Source organism: Suncus etruscus, chromosome 3 (assembly GCF_024139225.1).
Source record: "Suncus etruscus isolate mSunEtr1 chromosome 3, mSunEtr1.pri.cur, whole genome shotgun sequence".
Lineage (NCBI taxonomy): Eukaryota > Metazoa > Chordata > Mammalia > Eulipotyphla > Soricidae > Suncus > Suncus etruscus.
Window position 1 is genome coordinate 162,369,820 of NC_064850.1, and position 23,991 is coordinate 162,393,810.

The 23,991-nt window shown below is 35.5% G+C and overlaps 1 protein-coding gene across 6 annotated transcripts in view; it reads right to left on the reverse strand.

The window, feature by feature from the left end:
• Positions 1-23,991, reverse strand: part of NOL4 (nucleolar protein 4) — a 332,223-nt gene that overhangs the window by 198,165 nt on the left and 110,067 nt on the right. For all 6 annotated transcript variants that reach the window (XM_049769656.1, XM_049769653.1, XM_049769651.1 and 3 more), the window contains 2 exons: positions 23,872-23,984; positions 4,838-4,970 (listed from right to left, as the gene is read on the reverse strand). In XM_049769656.1, coding sequence (XP_049625613.1) covers positions 4,838-4,970; positions 23,872-23,984 — 246 coding nt within the window. The remainder of the gene's footprint in view (positions 1-4,837; positions 4,971-23,871; positions 23,985-23,991) is intronic.

Here is a 23,991-nt window from a genome sequence, read left to right on the forward strand (position 1 = left end):
TTGGTGACTGGGAGAGACCTAGGAGACCTGTCGGCTTTGCGTGTTCCTCTTCACTTTTCTGAAGCTCTCCTGAGAAGGCCAGGAAGGGCCCAGCACAAACTGTCTCCTGGAGCTGTACAGGCCAAAAGGCCAAGAAAATCTGAGTGAGTGAAAACTGGCTACCAGATGCATCAGGCAGAGAGATGACTTCTTTGTCTGTGAAGGCAGGAGGGAGAGGTCTGACCCTGCTGTGAGATTGGCAATTGGGAGAGATTGTGGGGACCTGTTGGCTTTGCATATGTCTCTTCTCATCTCTCTCCTGAAGCTCTCCTAAGAGGGCAAGGAAGGACCCAGCAAAAACTGTCTCTTAGAGGCCCCAGGAGAGCATGGCGCTCTGCTTTGCTTTATGGCCGCGCGATCTTTCTAACTAATGAACCCCACCATAATACCCAGAAAAAATCACACTACAAGCTTGACAATGGGGAAACTTTGTATTAAAAACACCATGCACAGAGAATGAAGATGATAGCTGTGATGACCCAAAATATATCAACCATCTGATTAATCTTTCAGATAAAGAGTTTAGAATAGAAATATGGAGGGTACTCATGGAAATAGAAAAATAGCTCTAGCTGAACAGAACAAAATGATAGAAATCAGAAAACTTCAAACTGAAATAACAGATCTGAAAAACATGGTAGCTGAACTGAAAACCTCAATGGAAAGCTTCTTCAATAGGGTAACAATAGCCAAGGACAGAATCAGTGAACTGGAAGATGAAATGCAGAACAAATCCATACAGTAGAAGAGATTGGAAAATGATTAGATTAGATTAGATTAAGGAAAATGATTAGAAAATGGAAAAAGTACTCAAGGAATGTAAACAAATAAAAATAAAAGTCTTTGATAAACTCAACAAAAACAACGTAAGAATCATTGGAGTCCCAGAGGCTCAAGAAGGAGATCCCCAAAAAGAATCAACAGTCAAAGACATCATCACAGAGAAACTCATAGAGCTAAAGACTACATGCAATCAGATCCTGCATGCCTGAAGAGTACTACCTAAAAGAGACCCAGAGAAAAATGCCCCAAGACACATCCTACTCACAATGATGAATCCCACAGATAAAGACAGAATACTGAAAGCAGCAGGATCCAAAAGGAAAATTGCATTCAAAGGAGCATCCTTAAGATTTACAGCAGACATGTCACAAGAAACTCTCAAGGCCAGAAGACAGTGGTGGGATATTGTGACAAGACTGAATGAAATGGATGCTTCACCTAGAATACTGCACATAGCCCAATTCACGGTCAGGGTTGAAGGAAGGATACATAGCTTCATGGATAAGCAGTATTGACCCAGCTGGCACAAGTTTGTTCTAAGTCTAATCATTGAAGTCTTAGATCTGTACCATTTCATGTTACCTGAGCAGGGCTGAGGATTCCTCCACCACCTACACCCATACCCACTCACACCTACACCCACACTCATACCCACACACCCCTTGACACACAGAAGAAATGAAGAGAAAAAAAACTGCTTGGGATATTCCAAGTAAAGAATAAAAGAAACCCGAGATAAGTCAAAAGAGTGCAGGCAAAAAGTAGAACTAACAAGACAATATTTCAATGAATGTTGCTGTGAAATGTGTTATGAGGATTGTGCCGAGAAATGGCGCAATGAAGAGATGGGCACAGTGGGATCAATGGATGTTTTCTTAAAAGAATAATGACTATATTCAAATTGTACATTGCTTCTAGAAAGCCAATGATGCAGAAGGGTTAATTACAATAGAAATGAAAATTTCCTCATAATAAAAATTGTGATGAAAAGACATTTAACATAAAAGAAAGGCTTAGTTTAGAGAAGATATAACTAGGTATGTCCACATAATATATTGCTATTATATAAATGATACCAAAATGCTTTTCCATAAAATTAAGCAATAGCTGTTAACTCCCCTGAATATTATTAAAAACTACTGATTTATCTGAAATAAGCTAAAAATCAACAATTTGAATATAAATTAAGGAAATAATGCATTTAAGTCATGGGAGCAATCAATATCTATATTCTTGAAAATTGACTAAATGAAAATGAAACGAATATGACAGCTATAAAACAAGTAAGTGATATGCTTATGTACAGCAGTATTTTTATTATAACCAATTTTTTATTTATATTTATTTATTATTTTATTATATTTTTATTTTTATTTCTATTTCATATTTATATTTTATTTATATATTTATATTATATTATATTTATTTATATTTGATTATTTTGATTATTTATAATCAATTTTTATTATAATCAAAATCTGAAGACATCTGTTCATAGTTTAAGAGAAAAATAATCATTATATCTAAACCAGATGAATTTCTCCTTAGTGAATTTTCCAAATTAATTGTATTTCTACTGCAATAGTAATTATACATTGGGGATAAAATGTGATTTTATTAGAACTGGGATTTGCATGTGCCTGAACCTGGTTGAATCCTTAATATCACCCACATGTCTGATCCCCCAACAGAGATAGGTTACTCCTAGTAGTCCTCAGGCTTGCGGTAGTCTTCGTTGAATTGCCAAGACTGGTTGCTCAAGTATTGTTGAAATTGGTCAGAACATTGCTGAGGAAGCCCTTCCCTGCATCCCTTTATGCAAATCACTAAGTATACTTTCTTTGTCATTAGTATCAACAGAGCACCAGGATCCTTTTAGATTCATTTAAAATGAAAAAAAAAATCCAATAAAAAAATCTCTTTCTTGTAATCTGTATTAGACATTTTTTTATTTTTTTTATAATTTTTATTTTGATCATAGTGGTTTACATGATGACAATAATATTTTAGTTAAATATTTACATAACATCAGGGGGGGATTACCATCACCAAATTGTCTTCCCTTCACCTCCGTTTTTGTCCTATCTCCCATATCCACTTCCCTCACCCCCAGGGCTGCTAGAGTATGTGGTCCCCTATGTACCTATCCTACCACATAGTAGTCTTGCATCTGATTGGTCTAGGTGTCTCCCTAATTTTCCCCTCTAACTGGGAGGTAGGCCTAGTTAGTTAAGTTTGCGTGGTTTGGTCTGAAGAAGAGAAAAGTAGTAAACTGGGGTAAAAGTCTAATACTCCAAAAGTGGGCAGAGTCCTTCTAGAGGCTCTCATCATAGATTTGGGGGGTGATGGAGAAAAAAAGAAAATGAAACATTCCATCAGTACAAAAAAAAATTATCCAGTGAGGACTCCAACAATAATGGTAAGCACCACACATGCACAAAACAAAAACAAAAACAAAAAAATAGACATTTTATATGCTTAAAAATAGCTATTTCTGGGGCTGGCAAGGTGGCGCTAGAGGTAAGGTGTCTGCCTTGCAAGCGCTAGCCAAGGAAGGACTGCGGTTTGATCCCCAGGTGTCCCAAATGGTCCCCCCAAGCCAGGGGCAATTTCTGAGGGCTTAGCCAGGAGTAACCTCTGAGTATCAAACAGGTGTGGCTCTAAAAACCAAAAAATCAAACAAAAAATATTGCTATTTCTGGTATGGTGGTGGAAGAGGGATGTGAGGAGACTCGAAAACATTGCTCATGGATCAAAGGGCTACTTCTCATGATATTCCATCAGTTAGACTGGATGGATCGATGTTTATGCTCTGCTGTACTAGGGACCACCATGTTTACCCTAGGAGTGCTCAGGATTTTCCAGGGCTACACTCAGAAATGGTGGGGGCCCACATGGTGTGAGGAACCAACCAAAGTACTCATATGTGGTGCATGCGGCTCTGAATTCAGTACTGCCTTCCAGGTCACAAGCTAAAAATTTAACATCTTAAGAACATAAGGAAAGTATGCGGAGGTAGGAATGAAGAAGTATCAGTAAATTTTTAATAGTATCAGAGAAAGCAAAGAAATTTCTCCCTTTCACCCCATGTTTTAAAATGTGTGTAAACTTATAAATAACATGAATAAAAATTTAATTTGGAAGAAATGTGTTAGTAAACTTGTTAGGTCCTAATTTTCATTCATAATCACCCAAGTAAGGTACATTTTTATCATGTATAACTTTATACTTACAAAAAAACATTTACAATGGTAAATTTTAAATATTAGGCCTAAAGTTTTAAATATAAAGATGAATTCCACAGATAGTACCATGAGTAAGTTGCTTGCCCTGTATAGATCAGACCTGATCTTCATCCCTGGTACCCCAAATGGTTCCCAAAGTCCACCATGTGAGATCTCTGAGCATAGAAGCAAGAGTAAGTAAAATAAGTAAATAAATAAATAAATAAAATGACTTCCACTATATATTGTTTTCTTCCTTCAAGAACAATGAAATAAGGAATTTACAACAGACCTAGAAGTAAAAAATTCATAAATCTTCCTCTTCTTGAAACAAGTAATCTTACCAAATGTCTATCCAGTAAAATATCTCTGATAAAATAACCTGTTACAACTTTGTTTAAGGAACAACCAAATCTCAAATTGCTCCTTTGATCATTTTTAAACTTTAAATTTGACTAGAACTACAGGTCCAGAAATCAAAGCTAGAAAACTTTGTACGAGCCCAACATACACAGATATAACTCATTTTAAGTTAAGGGGAAAAAGGCTAGTTAAAATTTTATCATCAATAATATTATCATTTATAACAGTATTTTAAATCAATCTGTCATCCTAGTTTGAAGGAAACCTTTGGATTCAAAAATAATTAAATTGATAATATAACCAAAGTACACTAAAAATGTCTTTATAAATTTTTGCTGCTGTTGATACAAGAGGTAGCTGTTACTTCTGTTATTTCAAGGTTTTATTGTTTTTTTCACTGATCTATTTATCTCATTATAAAGGCTTACCATCTTGCTGGCCATGGAGAGTCTGGGGACTTTGCATTCTTTCCTCAAGATTGGAGCTAAGATCAGAGTTCACAGCTGACATCCGTGTTGAATCACTCATATCAAATTCATCACTTTCTATTGAACTTTCATCCTGAAAATAGTTTTAAAATATTGAGCATTATTAAAAAATCTGTACATAAAATTTTCAAATGAATAAATTCAAGTTTGGCTAGTAAGGTTATATGAAACAGTAAAATGTGCTAAACTGTTTACTAATAATAGATAATCAAAATAAAATATCTCTTTAAGGAATTGCAAGACTTGTAAAAATTTTCTGTCCATGTACAAACATAAAATAGATGATTACAAAACATAAGAGAAATACATCTTATGATTAAATAAATGACAAATAGAATCTTGTAAGTAGCATAGTTAGAGAAATAACTACACTGACAACTATCATAACAATAAGAATGAATGAAGAAAGTGAAAAGCCTGGCTCAAATACAGGCAGGGGGTGGGGAAGAGAGAAATTTAGGGCATTGGTGATGGGAATGTTACATTGGTAAAGGTGGGTGTTTCTTTATATGACTAAAACCCAACCACAATCATGTTTGTAATCAATGTGTTTAAATAAAGATATACAAAAAAGAAAAAGAAATAAATACAAAAAAAGAATGTTGGCAGTAAAATGTTTGAATGCAATAAGAAATAACCATGATTTTTAATTGGCAAACAGAATGGATTTGTACGAGACAAGTTTAAATGACTATATTAAAATCTGCACTCACTTAAGAACAAGGTTATCTTAGCAAGCATTTCTTTCCTTACAAATAATATAAATTGTACTGAAATCATAAAAAGAAATTCTAGAGTCAATTGAATCAAAATCTAGTTAAAAATGGTTAAAATGGCAACAGATCAGTTTTTAAAACAATTCAAGACTTTCAAGTATGACCTAAACCTAATATTTAGACAAATGATACAATTTTGTAGTCAGGGAAGTCTGAGGAATGTTGTGTTTAAGATTGGCATTAATTTGTAAAATCTTTATTTGAAAATTTAGCATTAATGTAGTACATTCCCCATCTTCCTGTGTAATGTTACCTGATGGTAAGACCAGCCCATTTCTGGGAGGGATCTTTGGAAGGTAACAAAAGGATTGCCTCAGAGGTATAAAGGGGATTGAGAGAGATTCAGGAAGAAGCAGCTGGAGAAGTTAGCAGGATGGAGAGATATCAAGGACACATTTAAGTTCAGGACTGCTTATAGAGGCTGCTTAAAAGTTTAGCCAGACTCTGGAAACAGTTAAGATGCCCTTCAACAGATGAATGGATAAAGAAACTGTGATACATATACACAATGGAATATTATGCAGCCTTAAGGAGATGAAGTCATGAAATTTTTCTATACATGGATGTACATGGAATCTATTATGCTGAGTGAAATAAGTCAGAGGGAGAGAGAAAAACTCAGAATAGTCTCACTCATCTATGGGTTTTAAGAAAAATAGAAGATATTTTTGCATTAATTCTCAGAGACAAAAGAGAGGAGGGCTGGAAGGTCCAGCTCTACATGAAGCTCACCACAAAGAATGATGAGTGTTGTTAGAGAAATAACTACATTGAGAACTACCATAACAAAGTGAATGAACGAGGTAAGTAGAAGCCTGTCTAGAGTACAGGTGAGGGTAGGTTGAGAGGAGGGAACTCTGGGACATTGGTGATAGGAATGTTGCACTGGTGAAGGGGGGTGTTCTTTGCATGACTGAAAAAAAAAGTTTAGCTGAGAAGTCACACATGTGGCCTATTATCAATAAAACTTTATGTCTTCTGAAACCTGACTGCCTGTGGATCATTTCCTTGCTGCCACCCAGAACATGCAGACCCGCTGGCAGAAGGGGGTTGCAGGCTCATGGCCTGGGCATGCGGAGAAAGGTCTCACCCTCCATCTCACCATTATCCACAACCATCCAGGACTCAATAATTAATATCTATTTCTATATAGTATATGCAAGAACAGTAGTAGAGTAAGACTACTTGTATCATAAACATTGTTGTTTATATTTGTTTAATCTTGATTACAACCATGATTTGCCAGCATTTAGAAATTTGGCATTGAGAAACTGATGCACAGAATAGTCAAGTGACTTATTTTCAGTTATTGAAATGCATATTAAGTTGAAATTCATTTATATGTTAGAACAGAATGGGTAAGAAATAGCCCTGTCTGGAGAAAATAGCTTCTTCAAATATAAAGAGTTATCTTTGCTTCATAATGTTATTGTGGTAAATCATTGTTTTGGGACTATACTCCAGTGGTGCTCAGGGCTTACTCCTTGTTATATGCTCAGGGATAATTCTTGGTTGCGTAATTAAATGCTAAAGATCAAACAAGAGTAAGCACATACAAGGTAAGTGTATGTACTACCTCCCCAATCCCATATTTGCTATATAAATTATATCTCTAATTCAGTCAAGAAATTGCTGTAGTTAAAAAGAAAAACAAGAACATTTAGGCTGTTTATTTTCCCTTCCCCTCCCTACTTCTCTTTTCTCAGCTAGTGTTGTTAATGATGGTGAGCAGGGGTCACACACAAGCTTAAATATTTTAGTTGTGGTGTTTTCCAGAGATCACACATCAGGTTGCAGTGCTTGGCTAGAGCACTCCTCACTTTCTGTCATATACTTTCTTGTGGTGCTTGCACTTTATTTACCAGAAATCACGTTATTTTTTACTTGTTTTGCTTCCTGGTTTCTGCTAGTTGGATGACCAGGGATCACCCCAATGCACATGCCAATGGCTACACTTTCTGACTAGAGCACTAAGTCTTTGGCTCCAATGCTTATCAGGATTGAACTTCCTTTGGTTGTAATGCTTTCACACACCAAGCTTTGGCAAGAACAGACGTTGTGTACATATCCACTGGAAAATCAGACAGCTTATTTGTCAGGTCCAAAAAGCAGAGCCTCCAGGACCATAACAAGCACATGTGGAGGCACCAGGGATTCACCTAGTAACCTTACTCCTGTATGGCAACTCTAAATTATAGAATCATATTGTGTGCCCTGAATGGAACATTTTCATAAGAGAACAAACTGGTATTCTCATTCACAGTTTAAATATGAAGATGATTTTGGTGTCCCTTCTTTACTTACTCAATACAATAGTGTTATACTACCACATTATCAAGTAAGTAAGAAAAAGTCACTTTGTGACTCTGGAGAATTAGCCACAGACCAAAATTTTTACCCCTTCTCCTGAAATCATACCATTTCTTCAATTCTAAATATGCAAAATAGTTGTTTATCCTAAATAAAGTCAATAATAAGCATTTGTAATATAACTTACATATGTAATCTAGTAAAATAGTTTTATAATATATTTTATATAATTTTCATAAACATATATGACTATACACTTTTATGTACCTTATATAAAACATGTATTTATGTGTTAAACATGTATGTTCTACAAGAAATTTCATGTCTGTGTCAGTTTAAAGAAAGGTAATTAGGGCCCGGAGAGATAGCACAGCAGCGTTTGCCTTGCAAGCAGCCGATCCAGGACCAAAGGTGGTTGGTTCGAATCCCGGTGTCCCATATGGTCCCCCGTGCCTACCAGGAGCTGTTTCTGAGCAGACAGCCAGGAGTAACCCCTGAGCATTGCTGGGTATGGCCCAAATAACTCAAAAAAAAAAAAAAAAAAACAAAAACAAAAAAAAAGAAAGGTAATTAGGGGCAAGGTTACCACTTTTGTTTTAGGGCATGATTATATAAACTGCTAGCACAGTATAAATTTTCTCACCACTAAATGACACTTATACATTTTAAGAAATGTGGTCAGGAGACTAAATTTTTTAACTAATATTTCTTTTTAGGTTATGTAACAAAAATCTTGTGTAATTTATTGTTTTAAAATCATTTAAAAGTATTTATCATAATAAGTGGTTCAATAACTTGTGACTATTTTAAATATTTTCCTCTATGATTTTCAATGAAACATAATTTACCCTTGCAATTCTAGTCCTTATTAGAATATCAAATTTCCAAGTGCTTAAATTTATGAAGAACTTTACTTATCTTGTAACTTCACTAGAGGATTAAATTATTGGCTTTTAAAAATAGCAAATTATACAAAATAAAATATTTATGAATATTTTCTTATCAATATGAAGATGAAGATGAATAATAAGAAAACTTGATTGAGATACTGTATTTATTTGACTTACTTTTTTAGAGAACTCACCAAGATTTTTTTCTGTGAACGTTTGATTAAAATTTTTATTTCCTATAAATTGTGCTTATAGCTTATGTGAATCATATGAACTAATGAAAGCAAAATCAAGCACCACAGAACATAGAATTCTGTTTCACAAAACTTTAAATGCTAAAAATTAGAACAAATATTAAATATTTATGGCCTTGTCCTCTTTAAAAATGTCAGTAGAGATAGTAATAAGGCATCTACCATGAATGTAGCAAACCCAGGTTTGATCCCTAATATCACATATGGTCTCAGAGCCCTGTCAGGAATGATTTCTGAACACAAAGGCCTGAAGTCTCAAAAGATGTCTGCCTTTGGTCCATTTCTTCACTCTTTCAGAAGATGCTGTTTCCCAACTTAAGAGAAAGTATTTATTTTCCTTCACAATGGTTCTGTATTGTATTTTTGTGAAACAGAATGAGCAGATGATTTTCAGATGATTAGGGAACTTCTTCCTATCCTTGGGATATATCAGCTGCCATATACGGAATTGAAGAATACTCAGATCGTCATGCTGTGAGGAAACCCTCACATGCTGTGAGAGATAATATTAAGGAATGTCAAAAAGGCAGACATTTAGTTGAAGTTTTCTTTGGCTACTTAGCTTATTTAGCTACAAGGTGAATATAATCAAGTAAATTTTCTGGCAAATACTACAAATAATAAGAAAGAACAACCATGTTGGCATAGATGCAGAAGAAACTTCACTGCTAGTGGAAATGTCTAGACCAACCTTTCTAGAAAAAAATTATGGCTATTCCTCAAAAAAATGGAAATTGAGCTCTCATATAATCCAACAATACCACTACTAGGGATATAAACTAGAAACACAAAAACACAATGCAAAAAATGCCCTCTGCACTCCTAAGTTCATTGCAGTGCTATTACAATAGCCAGAATCTGAAAACAACCCAGATTAATGACAACTGATGAGTGGCTAAAGAAATCGCGGTATGAGGGAGGGACTTCAGAGCATAAAAACCGGCTAACCTTTGCAAAAGCTGGCTCCCTGTGTGTGACACCAGGCGGGGAAAATCCGCGAAAGTACACCGACCCAGTGGGGCTCAGCTGTGAAAGACTGTGAGTGTGACCTGTCTATGTCTGTCTACTGTCCTCTTGCGTGAAACTCTTGCGAGTGGGGCAAAAAGAGGCTCAGAGGAGCACGGCCGCTCCGCTTCGCTACGCGGCCGTGCACTCTTTCTAAGGAAAGAACTCCATTGCAACAAGAAGGAAAAATCACACTAAGAACGGCACTATATCACAGAAGCAAACATTTCTCTCTGGACTGTCTTCTCTGTTGCATGCTCGGGCCTAAGATTTGACCCAGTGTGAGGCTTCATCCACGGAGGACTCCCCTCCCTTAGAGGCAAGTCAGCCCATCCAGAAAGGGAGGAGCCAGAGGAGTGTGCTGCCTACATCATATAGACAATGAATACCACCAAAACACGTAGAAAAACCCACAATAGAAGTGTGACAATGGGGAAACAACGCAGGCCAGCATCAGACATAGAGAATGAAGATGACAATTCTGAGGACCAGATAATGACTGAACAACTAATCAACCTCTCAGATAAGGACTTTAGACTAGCAATATGGAAGGTGCTCAACAGACTCCAAGAAACCATGGATCGAGTTGAACAGAACACTAATAAGAACCAAGAAAATATGAAGGCAGAAATGACAAAACTCCAAACTGAAATAACATGTCAACTAACAGGACTGAAAAAGTCAGTAAACAAAGTGAATGACAAAATGGATAAGCTCTGGGACAGGGTATCAGAAGCTGAGAATAGACTTGGTGCTGTGGAAGATGAGATACATAACAATTCCATACAGCAGGAGAGATTGGACAAAAAATTTAAAGCAAATGAGCAGACAATGGAAAAATTAGTCAAAGAATGGGAACAGACGAAAATAGAAGTCTATGATAAGATCAACAGAAACAACTTAAGAATCATTGGAGTCCCAGAGACCCAGGAAGAAAATTTCCAGGAAGAATCAATGGTCAAGAACATCATTAAAGAGAAACTTCCAGAGCTAAAGAATATATGTGATCAAATCCTGCATGCCCGAAGAGTACCAACCAAAAGAGACCCCAGAAAAACCACCCCAAGACACATCCTAGTCACAATGACAAATCCCACAGATAGAGACAGAATTCTGAAAACAGCAAGATCAAAAGGGGAAATCATGTTCAAGCAAGCTTCCCTGAGATTTACAGCAGACCTGTCACCAGAAACGCTCAATGCCAGAAAGCAGTGGTGGGATATTGTGACAAGACTGAATGAAATGAATGCTTCACCCAGAATACTATACCCAGCAAAACTCACTTTCCGGTTTGATGGAAGAATACATGGTTTCACAGACAAAAAACAGCTCAGAAACTTCACAGACACAAAACCAGTCTTAAGAGAAAAACTGAAAGACCTAATCTAAGACAAGACTACCCAAAAGACACACCAAATTTTGAAATAAAGATGGCGTTAAATCCCAGGACAATTCTTTCTCTCAACGTCAATGGACTAAATGCACCAGTTAAGAGACACAGAGTGGCTAAATGGATCAAAAAACTCAATCCAACCTTCTGCTGCCTACAAGAAACGCACCTGAATAGTCAGAACAAACATAGACTCAAAATAAAAGGCTGGAGAAAAGTTATCCAAGCAAACAACACCCATAAAAAAGCTGGAGTGGCCATACTAATATCAGATAATGCAAACTTTATACTCAGGAAGGTTGTAAGGGACAAAGACGGACATTTTATATTAATCAAGGGGTACGTAGAGCAGGAAGAATTCACTCTCCTAAACATATATGCACCGAATGAGGGGCCAGCAAAATATTTAATACAACTGTTGACAAATCTGAAAAATAATATCAACAACAACACAATAATTGTGGGGGACCTTAACACGGCTTTGTCAACACTGACAGGTCAACCAGACTGAAACCCAACAAGAATATACTAGACCTGAGGAGAGAAATGGAAGAAAGAGGCCTAGTGGATATATATAGGACACTCCATCCCCAGAAACCTGGATACACATTCTTCTCCAATGTACATGGGACATTCTCCAGGATAGACTACATGCTGGCACATAAAACATACCTCCATAAGATCAAGAGGATAGAAATTTTGCAGGCTACCTTCGCTGACCACAAGGCTCTGAAATTATTTGTGAACTCCAAAGGGACTCAGAAGAAACACTTTAACACCTGGAAGTTAAACAGCCTCATGCTCAATAACCAGTGGGTCCGAGATGAAATCAAGGAGGAAATAAAAAGGTTCCTGGAAACAAATGACAATAAAGACACAAACTCTCAGAACTTATGGGACACAGCAAAAGCAGTACTGAGAGGAAAATTTATAGCTTTGCAAGCACACATCAGGAAGGAAGAAGGAGCTTACCTGAGTAGCTTAATGACACAGCTAATAGAACTAGAAAATGCTCAACAAAAGGACCCAAGAATAGGAAGACAGAAGGAAATAACAAAGCTGAGAGCAGAAATTAACGAAGTGGAAACTCAAAAAACAATCCGAAAGATCAACGAAAGCAGAAGTTGGTTCTTTGAAAAAATAAACAAGATTGATAGACCACTGGCAAACCTAACAAAGAAAGAGAGAGAGAGAAACTTGATAACTCGTATCAGGAATGAAAAAGGAGAGATCACTACTGATATGACAGAGATTCAAAGGGTAATCAGAAACTACTTTGAAAAACTCTACGCCACTAAAAATGAGAACCTGGAAGAAATGGATAAATTCTTGGACTCTTATAATCTTCCACGGTTGAAGGAAGAGGATGTAGCATATCTAAACACCCCCATCACCATTGATGAAATTAAAACAGTAATCAAATGTCTGCCGAAAAACAAAAGCCCAGGTCCAGATGGATTCACTAATGAATTCTATCAAACTTTCCAAGAGGAACTACTGCCAATCTTGGCAAGACTCTTTCATGAAATTGAACAAACAGAAACACTTCCAAATAGCTTTTATGAAGCCAACATCACCTTGATACCTAAACCAGACAGAGACGCTACCAAAAAAGAAAATTACAGACCAATATCACTGATGAATGCAGATGCAAAGATCCTCAACAAAATCCTTGCAAATAGGATTCAATGCCTCGTTAAGAAGATCATCCACTATGATCAAGTAGGTTTCATCCCAGGAATGCAAGGCTGGTTTAACATCCGTAAATCTATCAACATAATACACAACATCAATAACAAGAAAAATAAAAACCACATGATCATATCAATAGATGCAGAGAAAGCATTTGATAAGGTCCAACACCCATTCTTGATCAAAACTCTCAGCAAGATGGGAATGGAGGGAACCTTTCTCAATATAGTGAAGGCCATCTACCACAAGCCAGTGGCAAATATTATCCTCAATGGAGAAAAACTGAAAGCCTTCCCTCTAAATTCTGGCACAAGACAAGGCTGTCCTCTCTCACCACTCCTATTCAACATAGCACTGGAAGTACTTGCTATAGCGATTAGGCAAGAAAAGGATATCAAGGGAATCCAGATAGGAAAGGAAGAAGTCAAGCTCTCACTGTTTGCAGATGACATGATACTCTACTTAGAAAACCCTAAAGACTCTATCAAAAAGCTTCTAGAAACAATAGACTCATATAGCAAGGTGGCAGGCTACAAAATTAACACACAAAAATCAATGGCCTTTCTATATACCAATAGTAATAAGGATGAAATGGACATTAAGAAAACAACCCCATTCACAATAGTACCACACAAACTCAAATATCTTGGAATCAACTTGACTAAATATGTGAAGGACCTATACAAAGAAAACTATAAAACTCTGCTCCAAGAAATAAGAGAGGACACACGGAAATGGAAACACATACCCTGCTCATGGATTGGCAGGATTAACATCATCAAAATGTCAATACTCCCCAAGGCATTATACAGATTTAATGCCATCCCTCTAAAGATACCCATGACATTCTTCAAAGAAGTGGATCAGACACTTTTGAAATTCATTTGGAACAATAAACACCCTCGAATAGCTAAAGCAATCATTGGGAAAAAGAATATGGGAGGAATTACTTTTCCCAACTTTAAACTGTACTACAAAGCAACAGTTATCAAAACAGCATGGTATTGGAATAAGGATAGGTCCTCAGATCAGTGGAATAGGCTTGAATACTCAGAAAATGTTCCCCAGAGATACAACCATCTAATTTTTGATAAAGGAGCAGGAAATCCTAAATGGAGCAGGGAAAGCCTCTTCAACAAGTGGTGTTGGCACAATTGGATAGCCACTTGCAAAAAATTAAACTTAGACCCCCAGCTAACATCATGTACAAAGGTAAAATCCAAATGGATTAAAGACCTCGATATCAGCCCCAAAACCATAAGATATATAGAACAGCACATAGGCAAAACACTACAGGACATTACAGGCATCTTCAAGGAGGAAACTGCACTCTCCAAGCAAGTGAAAGCAGAGATTAACAGATGGGAATATATTAAGCTGAGAAGCTTCTGCACCTCAAAGGAAATAGTGCCCAGGATACAAGAGCCACCCACTGAGTGGGAGAAACTATTCACCCAATACCCATCAGATAAGGGGCTAATCTCCAAAATATACAAGGCACTGACAGAACTTTACAAGAAAAACACATCTAACCCCATCAAAAAATGGGGAGAAGAAATGAACAGACACTTTGACAAAGAAGAAATACGCATGGCCAAAAGACACATGAAAAAATGTTCCACATCACTAATCATCAGGGAGATGCAAATCAAAACAACGATGAGATACCACCTCACACCCCAGAGAATGGCACACATCACAAAGAATGAGAATAAACAGTGTTGGCGGGGATGTGGAGAGAAAGGAACTCTTATCCACTGCTGGTGGGAATGCTGTCTAGTTCAACCTTTATGGAAAGCGATATGGAGATTCCTCCAAAAACTGGAAATCGAGCTCCCATACGATCCAGCTATACCACTCCTAGGAATATACCCTAGGAACACAAAAATACAATACAAAAACCCCTTCCTTACACCTATATTCATTGCAGCTCTATTTACCATAGCAAGACTCTGGAAACAACCAAGATGCCCTTCAACAGACGAATGGCTAAAGAAACTGTGGTACATATACACAATGGAATATTATGCAGCTGTCAGGAGAGATGAAGTCATGAAATTTTCCTATACATGGATGTACATGGAATCTATTATGCTGAGTGAAATAAGTCAGAGAGAGAGAGAAAAACGCAGAATGGTCTCACTCATCTATGGGTTTTAAGAAAAATGAAAGACACCCTTGTAATAATAATTTTCAGACACAAAAGAGAAAAGAGCTGGAAGTTCCAGCTCACCTCAGGAAGCTCACCACAAAGAGTGATGAGTTTAGTTAGAGAAATAACTACATTTTGAACTGTCCTAATATTGAGAATGTATGAGGGAAATGTAGAGCCTGTTTAGGGTACAGGCGGGGGTTGGGTGGGGAGGAGGGAGATTTGGGACTTGGGTGATGGGAATGTTGCACTGGTGATGGGTGGTGTTCCTTTTATGACTGAAACCCAAACACAATCATGTATGTAATCAAGGTGTTTAAATAAAAAAAAATTAAAAAAAAAAAGAAATCGCGGTATATCTACACAATGGATATGCAGCTGTTAAAAAAAAGTGAAGCCATGACCTTTACCTATACATTGATGAATATGGAAACTATTATGCTGAGTGAAAAGAATCAGAGGGAGAGAGACAAACAGAATAGTCACTCATTTGTGAGATTTAAGAAAAATAAAAGACAATATGATATAATATCCAGAGACAATAGAAATGAAGGCCAAAAGGACCAGCCATTGATATGAAGCTTATCACAAAGAGTGGTGATCACAGAGAAATAACTGCACCAACAACTACCATGACAATGATAGTGAAGAGAAAATTAGAATACCTGTCCTGAGGACAAACAGGGAGTCAGGGAGAAGGGAAATAGGGAACACTGTGGCGAGTAAAGTTATAAAGGTGAAGAGTGGTGTACAGACAATAACTGAAACTCAACTATGAACATAGTTTGTAACCACGGTGCTTAAATACATGTTATTAAATAAATAAATAAATAAATAAATAAATAAATAAAAGCAATTCACTAGAAGAGGCCTGCTTAAAATTCTAATCCACAGAATACTGAGAAATAGATGATTATCTTCAATTGTTAAGTTAGAAAGAATTAAAAAAACAAACAGAAAATATTATCTAATCCCCCATTAGATTATACCACCTCACTTGATTTATATTAATGGTATTCAACAAAATAGTCTGTAATAAAATTTAAATTATTTTGTAGATAAGGAAACCTTGAGATCTAAAATTAAATTAACTTAGCTTCAAATATCTAGTTATATGCTAATTTTATCATTAGAGTATGCTTTGTTAATTCAAAACTTTTCTTTTTCATATTCAAATAAAGAGAAAACCATTTTACAGAAAGAATTCAAATATGTAAGAAACAATATAAAAATATAAAAGTATAGTTCCTGCTATCATTCCACAGATGTAAATTTTCATTGTATATCTAAAGAAAAAGAAAACAGTAATTAAAAAGATATTTGGAGTTCTATATTCATAGCGCCATTATTCACAATAGCAAAGAAGTAGAATAAACCTAAATGTTCATTTAGAGATTACTGAATAAAGAAACTGTATATGTATACTCACTGGAACAATGCCCTGCCTTAAAACAATATAAACATCATTTCAGTGACTATGAAAATGGCATAAAGAAGGAAGACAATTATTAGATGGTTTAACTAGTATATGAAATATAAATAGTGAAAACCGGAAAATAATCCACCTAAACTACTTCCTAATTCAGTGAAAATTATAGTAGTTATCAAGGAAAAGTAGGGAGTATAGAAAGAAGAATGTTTGAAAGTCTTTTGGAGAAGAGGCAATTCGTTTTTACTGGAACTTTTGTAATCGGTGTAAATAATCCCATAACATAAAAAAGTACATACCCCTGAAATTATGTAGTTGGAAAAGCAATGATGAATGAATTAAATATCATGTTGATGAATCTATAAAATATAAATTTTTAATCCTTCACATATTAAGGAACTCAAGTTAGGATTCACAGTGGACATGTATTGCACATTTATTTATGTGTTGTTGAAGCTCCTGTTCAGTCATTTCAATATCATTCATCTCCAGTCTCTAATAATTTTAGTATACTTGAAATAGCTGTCCTTTTTCTTCAATAAATCTCTTCCTCCACTGAACTTCAAAATTTCATTTCCATGTGCAGTATTAGATATTCCATTACTAAAAACTCTTTCAGGGCCCACTAGCACAAAATTCAAGCATCTCCCCTATACATATCACCTCAAGTTTACTAGTATTTTTTATCTCGTGCAACAAAGTCTCCATCCTGCACATAATGTGATTCATAGATTATAATTCAATTATTTCTCTCTTTTATATTTTTTATTTTTGTTTTTGAGCCACATATGACAATGTTCACTTCTGGCAGGCACCAGTAAACTATAGGGGACACCAAGAATGAAACCTGGATTGGTCACATGCAAGATAAATGCCTTACATGCTGTGTTATCTTTCCAGCACTGATCATAATAACTCTTGTTCATTGACTAGCTACTTTTCTTTATTATCACACTTAATTCCTAATGTGTTTAAAATTAATTTGTTTATTGTTAATTATATAATTTTAACCTGATACTAAACCTAATTTATTTCATTTTCTCTTCAAAATTTCTTAAACAGCTTAACATAAAACAATTAGTCATTAAAATGATTCATTCTAGGTGCCACGGCGAGGTGGCGCTAGAGGTAAGGTGTCTGCCTTGCAAGCGCTAGCCAAGGAAGGGCCACAGTTCGATTCCCCCAGCGTCTCATATGGTCCCCACAAGCCAGGGACAATTTCTGAGCACTTAGCCAGGAGTAACCCCTGAGCATCAAACGGAAGTGGCCCGAAAAACAAAACAAATATAAGTGATTCATTCTAAATATATATTTAAGAGGCATATTTTATTGACCATTTAGTTTTTATCATTTAGATGTTCATTTTCCTAATCAACCTCTTTTTTCAGACTCCTAATAATTTCTCAGACTCAGTATCTGTTTAGATTCTTGCTTACCTTTGTGCTGAAAAATTAGGAATAAACATAAGGAAATGTTCATACATTTTACCAACATTCTGTGCTCTGTTCTAAAGCCATTTATATCAACTTTAAACAAGAAATCTTGCAGGTCATGACAGCGACAAATGCATCATCAATTCTTTCTCCATTTTCTTGCACTCTTAATATTTCATAGTGATTCACATAACAGACAAATGTGCTATCATATATATTACATAAAAACAAACACTTCTTGTTCTACAATAAAAATTATTGTTCTTATTCCTTTCTATAGCTAATAGCATCTTCTGCTCTCCTCTAGAGCAAAACTCTCCTAGACACATTGCTATCTCCAATTCTCTCTCCTATCCAACCCACTCTAGTCAAGCTTTCATCCCAACACCCCATAAAAGACTGCTCTTGTCAAAAATGCCACTGGACTTCCATGAGGCTAAACCTATGGAAATTTCATAATTTTTATATCTTGATGAGTTGATACTAAAGATTATTATAAATGACTTGAAACTATTTTTCCAGTTGTCTTCTAGTTTATTCTCTCTTAATTTCCGTGCTAACACACTTGCATCTACTTCATAATCTCCTGATTCTTATCTTCTACATGCCATAACATTGACATTTTCTAACATGCAGTAACATTAAACATCGATCCTTTATTTACACTTTTAATCTGTTATAGTTTCCACACATATAGTTTAAAATACAATTTAACAATAATATCTAAATGTCTCATGTTCAGATATGTTCTTTCCTTTGAATTATATTGTTCAAATAATTGCAAACTCTGGTATTCAATAAAGATCTTGAAACTCATTTGATTATGAATAGCTCAAAATTGAACAACTTATATAGTACAACTATTTTTGACCTACATTCTTTCTTATACCAGTTAATGTCAATTTTACCCTCCCTGCTAAGATCTTTTAAATGTGGTTACTATTGATTAGTGACTGACTTTTGCACCGCATTGAATCTCTCAGAAAATCCCAAAATGCATTCATAACCTGACCTCGTTTTACTCTTATCTATTACTTGTCTGACCCAAGAATCTATCATCTTCTTTTCTTTATACATAAAACACCCCCAAAAGTGAGCTATTAGTAGATGAAACTAAAACATATGTTCCTAGAATTACTACAAATCATCCTAGACATCATATTCTCTTGGAGGAAGCATCATCAAAGAAAAGTTATCTATAGGGCAACAACAGGTACTTCTCCATGGAAGTCCATACTGATTCATATTGTCAACTAGCTCTTGTTTCTTTAGTTTCTCCCGACAGCTCAAATGTGAGAAATCAGTAATAAATAACTGGCAGCTTGAGTACTTAGAAAGAAGGTATATCCCACAAGACAGAAAATACATTTTAGAACTCTAGAATTAATGCTTCTAAGTTCCCACAGGTATTATTACGATGATCTTCATTTAGTTATTTCTGGTTTTATGATTCTAGATACCATTTAGAAACTGGATTGAGTTTCATTTTAACTCGCATGCCCAAATGCACAGGTGCCACCTAAATTCAATCATGTTTATGGGGAAACAAAGTTAAAAGTAGAGTCAAAGATCAGATTCTCAAATTAATTGAGTAAAGGGTTTGCTTAACATACCATAATTTCTGTCATTAAATTTCTACTGGTATCTCTAAAACCACTATTTAAATTTAAATAAATAATTGTGGGGTCTGGAGATAGTAAAAGGAGGGTAAGGAATTTGTTTTGCATATGCCCTACTGGACCTTAGCCTGCCAGGAGTAATCCCTGAGCACTTGAGTCTTGAACATAGCCAGTTGTGTTTCCTCTTCCCAAAAAACAATAAAGATCTTTTATATTGACTTACAATACTTAAAAAATATCAGTAGTAAAATTCAAACACAGTAACCAGGACCAAAGATCTTGTCTGCATCTATATTTCCCATTTTCTTTTTTTTTTCTTTTTTCTTTTTTGGTTTTTGGGCCACACCCGGCGGTGCTCAGGGGTTACTCCTGGCTGTCTGCTCAGAAATAGCTCCTGGCAGGCACGGGGGACCATATGGGACACCGGGATTCGAACCAACCCCCTTTGGTCCTGGATCGGCTGCTTGCAAGGCAAACGCCTCTGTGCTATCTCTCCGGGCCCTATATTTCCCATTTTCAATTAATTTTTTTCCAACAAAATAGTCCACATAGGTGGCTGGAGCAATAGCACAGTGCTAGGGTGTTTGCCTTGCAAGCACCCAACACAGGACGAACCAGGTTCAATTTCTGGCATCCCATATGGTCCCTCAAGCCTGCCAAGGGTGGAACGATTTCTAAGTGCAGAACCTGGAGTAACCCCGGAAGGCCGCCAGTTGTGACCAAAACAAAAACAAAAACAAAAACAGTCCACAATAACGCTAATAATATTTGGTTAACCTGGAGTCAATGAGATAGTAAAGCTGATGTGTTGATTTGCTTGACACAGCTACTCTGGGTTCAATCTCTAATACCACAATGGTACCCTAATCCCTTCCAGGAGTGATCGCTGAAAATAAGGCTAGAAATATACCCTGAGTACAAATGGGTATAGCCTCCAAACCAATAAACATGTATGTATATGAATAATATCACATTACTTTTGATCAAAATGTACAGCTTAATTATGTTATCTTTCTATCCCAACTTTGACCAAACATGCTCCTATATCTAAAGGGACTTTGCACAATATCCAATTATGTATAGTTTTTAATCTTTGAAAGTTATACTTTTAATTTTTCTAAAATGATACCGTTTCAATAAAGGTATTTCAAATTGTAAGATTTAGTCCTATTTCCCCAAATTCAAGTCCTGAGGCAACTGAAACTGACTTTTGAGTTCCTCTAATAGTATTTAGTATTTTATTAGTTGCATTTTTATATGTGATTGTATTTTTTGCCACATTAGAAGGTAAGTTTATCAAATGCAAGATGGTCAATTTATTTAATGCTGATACTTGGTGTATTAAGTAATAATTCTTTTATTTTAAATAATTTTATTGTGACCAATGTGAATTACAAGTCTTTCACAGTTACATTATTATATTTAAGGTACATAGTGACAATGAATTAGGGTCATTCCAACCACCAGTGTTGTCCTCCCTCCACCCCTGTTCCCAGCATGCATCCCATACTCCCCCTTAACTCCTTGGACTGCTAGTTTAATGGGTACCCTTTGTATATAACTTGTTGTAAGTTGGGTGTGTAGATTCTGTTGTTGTTGACTTTGGGTTTGGTATTTAGGTCTGATCATTTTTTTATTTCCACTCAATGTTCATGCAACTGTTTGTTCTTGGTTCCATCTATCATTTCCCCTCAATTTATGAGTCAGAGCAAGATGATATTTAACTGATCTCAATAAATGTTGGTTGACCTAACTGAATCAATGCTTATCTAAATATAATATAACAAATTTGTCTCTCACTTGAATTCCACTTTCATATGACTTACCTTTATCACTTTCTTCACATCAATCTCTCCCTTTCTCTTTTTTTTGGGGGGGGTTGTTAAACCCAGAGTTTCTCATATGTATGGCAACTATTCTATCATTGAGTTATATTAATAACCTGACTTTAAATTTGGGGGGGGGTTGGTTTGGGGCCATACACAGCTGTGGTCTGGGCCTACTCTTAGTTCTGAGCTCAGGGATTACTCCTGGTAGGGCTCTCGGATCTTATGAGTGTCCTAGATCTAAAGGGTTGGCCACGTGAAACGCAAGCAATTTACCCAACTCCCAGCTTCCTAACTTTCCATTTTTAATAATTACAGTTTATAAAATTTTTAGATATTAAAACTAGTAATTTATATGAGTTATTTTAGGCAATTTATTTTTAAAATGTAGAGAAAAGTTACTTTTCTCACTCATTTATAAATTTTAAAAAGCTTTTGTGTGAAATACTTAAGGTTTTTAGAAAAATTTTTATGTGTGGTTCTACAGTTGGCACAATGTTATCTTCTTACTTTTTAGCCAAGAGAAAAATATATTAACACTTGTATCAGCTCCCCAAAAAAGTAATTTGGCAGTTCTAGCTAGTTTATAAGCTTATATTTATTTTCAATTATGTAATAAATTATAGGAATTATTTTTCATTCTCATGGGTGGATATAAAAATTTTTATTCTCATGTCTTTAACAAAATTAATTTGTTACTATTTCAGTTTCTGTTAATAGTAGTTACCTATCTAGTTAATGGAATATAATAATACCAGGACATCAATAAAAATTTTAGTGTATGACTGAATAAATTACCTTGTAATGAAATTAACATAAATAATTTTTATTTTATATTTATAGTTGTTCTAGTGGGTCAAACTCTGTGGTTTTTTTAGCCATATATTATAGAAAATGGAACCAAGAATTTCACACTTGCAAAGCAAGTTCACCCCGATTTTGACAAACTGCTCAAATAAAAAAAAAAAAAAAAACAGAAATTCAATTGAAAAAATGTTCAGCATTTTTCTTATTCTAGAGAGAATTTAAGGAGTACATTTAGTAACCCAAGAAACTATTCCTAATATAATCACTTAAATGTGTCTATAATTTAATAACTAAAACCTAATTTATCACCTAACTACTGTGTCTATAGTTATAAGTCCAAATACAGTTGTAAGTCACAAAACACATATATAACTTAGTCCATGTCTTTGAGATTCTTCAGCAAAAATAAGTCCTCAGAATCCCAGAGAAAATCAGAATATATGTATTTAGTGTCTAATACACATTGCTAGATTATTACTACACAAATAAAACAAAATATTTTTAAATAGCAAGACATCTGTAATGAAAAAGAATCACTACAAATTGTCTTCAGAAAATGAAGTGGCCTGGCGAGATAGCACAGCGGCGTTTGCCTTGCAAGCAGCCGATCCAGGACCAAAGGTGGTTGGTTCGAATCCCGGTGTCCCATATGGTCCCCGTGCCTGCCAGCAGCTATTTCTGAGCAGACAGCCAGGAGTAACCCCTGAGCACCGCCGGTGTGGCCCAAAAACCAAAAAAAAAAAATGCAATAAAGGAGAAAAATAAATAAATATGAACAATAGTCTTACTGGGTAAAGAAACTACTATACTTGAAGAATTGGCCAAAATTACATTTTTCTAATTTCCAGACAAAATCTCCTTAGTACTAGAGTTTCCCAGAATACTCATTAGCTGAGAATATTTTCTCATGAAATTTATGGCCTATTATTAAGGCTCACTCAATCTATGATCGGTTAAGAAAAATTAAGAACTAATGACAGAACAGAGATGGAGATGGGGTATTCCTGAAAGAAAACCAGAGTAGAAGAGAGATAAGGAAGGTGGTAAGGTGTGAGTACTTGGTGGTGGAAGCAGTTTGTGTATCAATATCATATATTTTTAACACCAATATATCTTTGTAAATTATGAAATATAAAATTAAAAAGAAAACAAATATTTCTTTGGAATGAACAAATTCTCATTTAACATTATGGTAGATACGTTACAACAGGAATCTATCTAGAATTAGTCATTTCTGCCCGTTTCTCCATCTGTGCAATTCTGGAGATTCTCATTTGATTAAAAAATAAATTACCATCTTCAAAAATATGGTCATGCTTTATAGGATAGTCATGGTTATCAAACTTCATTCCAACTTGTAAGTGATAAAAATGTAAATGTTTTCATTTTACCTCATCTTGTTGGGAGTTCAGCAGCTGCAATTTCATGTGCTTCATATAGGCCATGGTAATTGGCATGTTGTAGTCAATCATGCTGGTCACCAAAGTAGGAGGTTTTCCATTATCTATAAT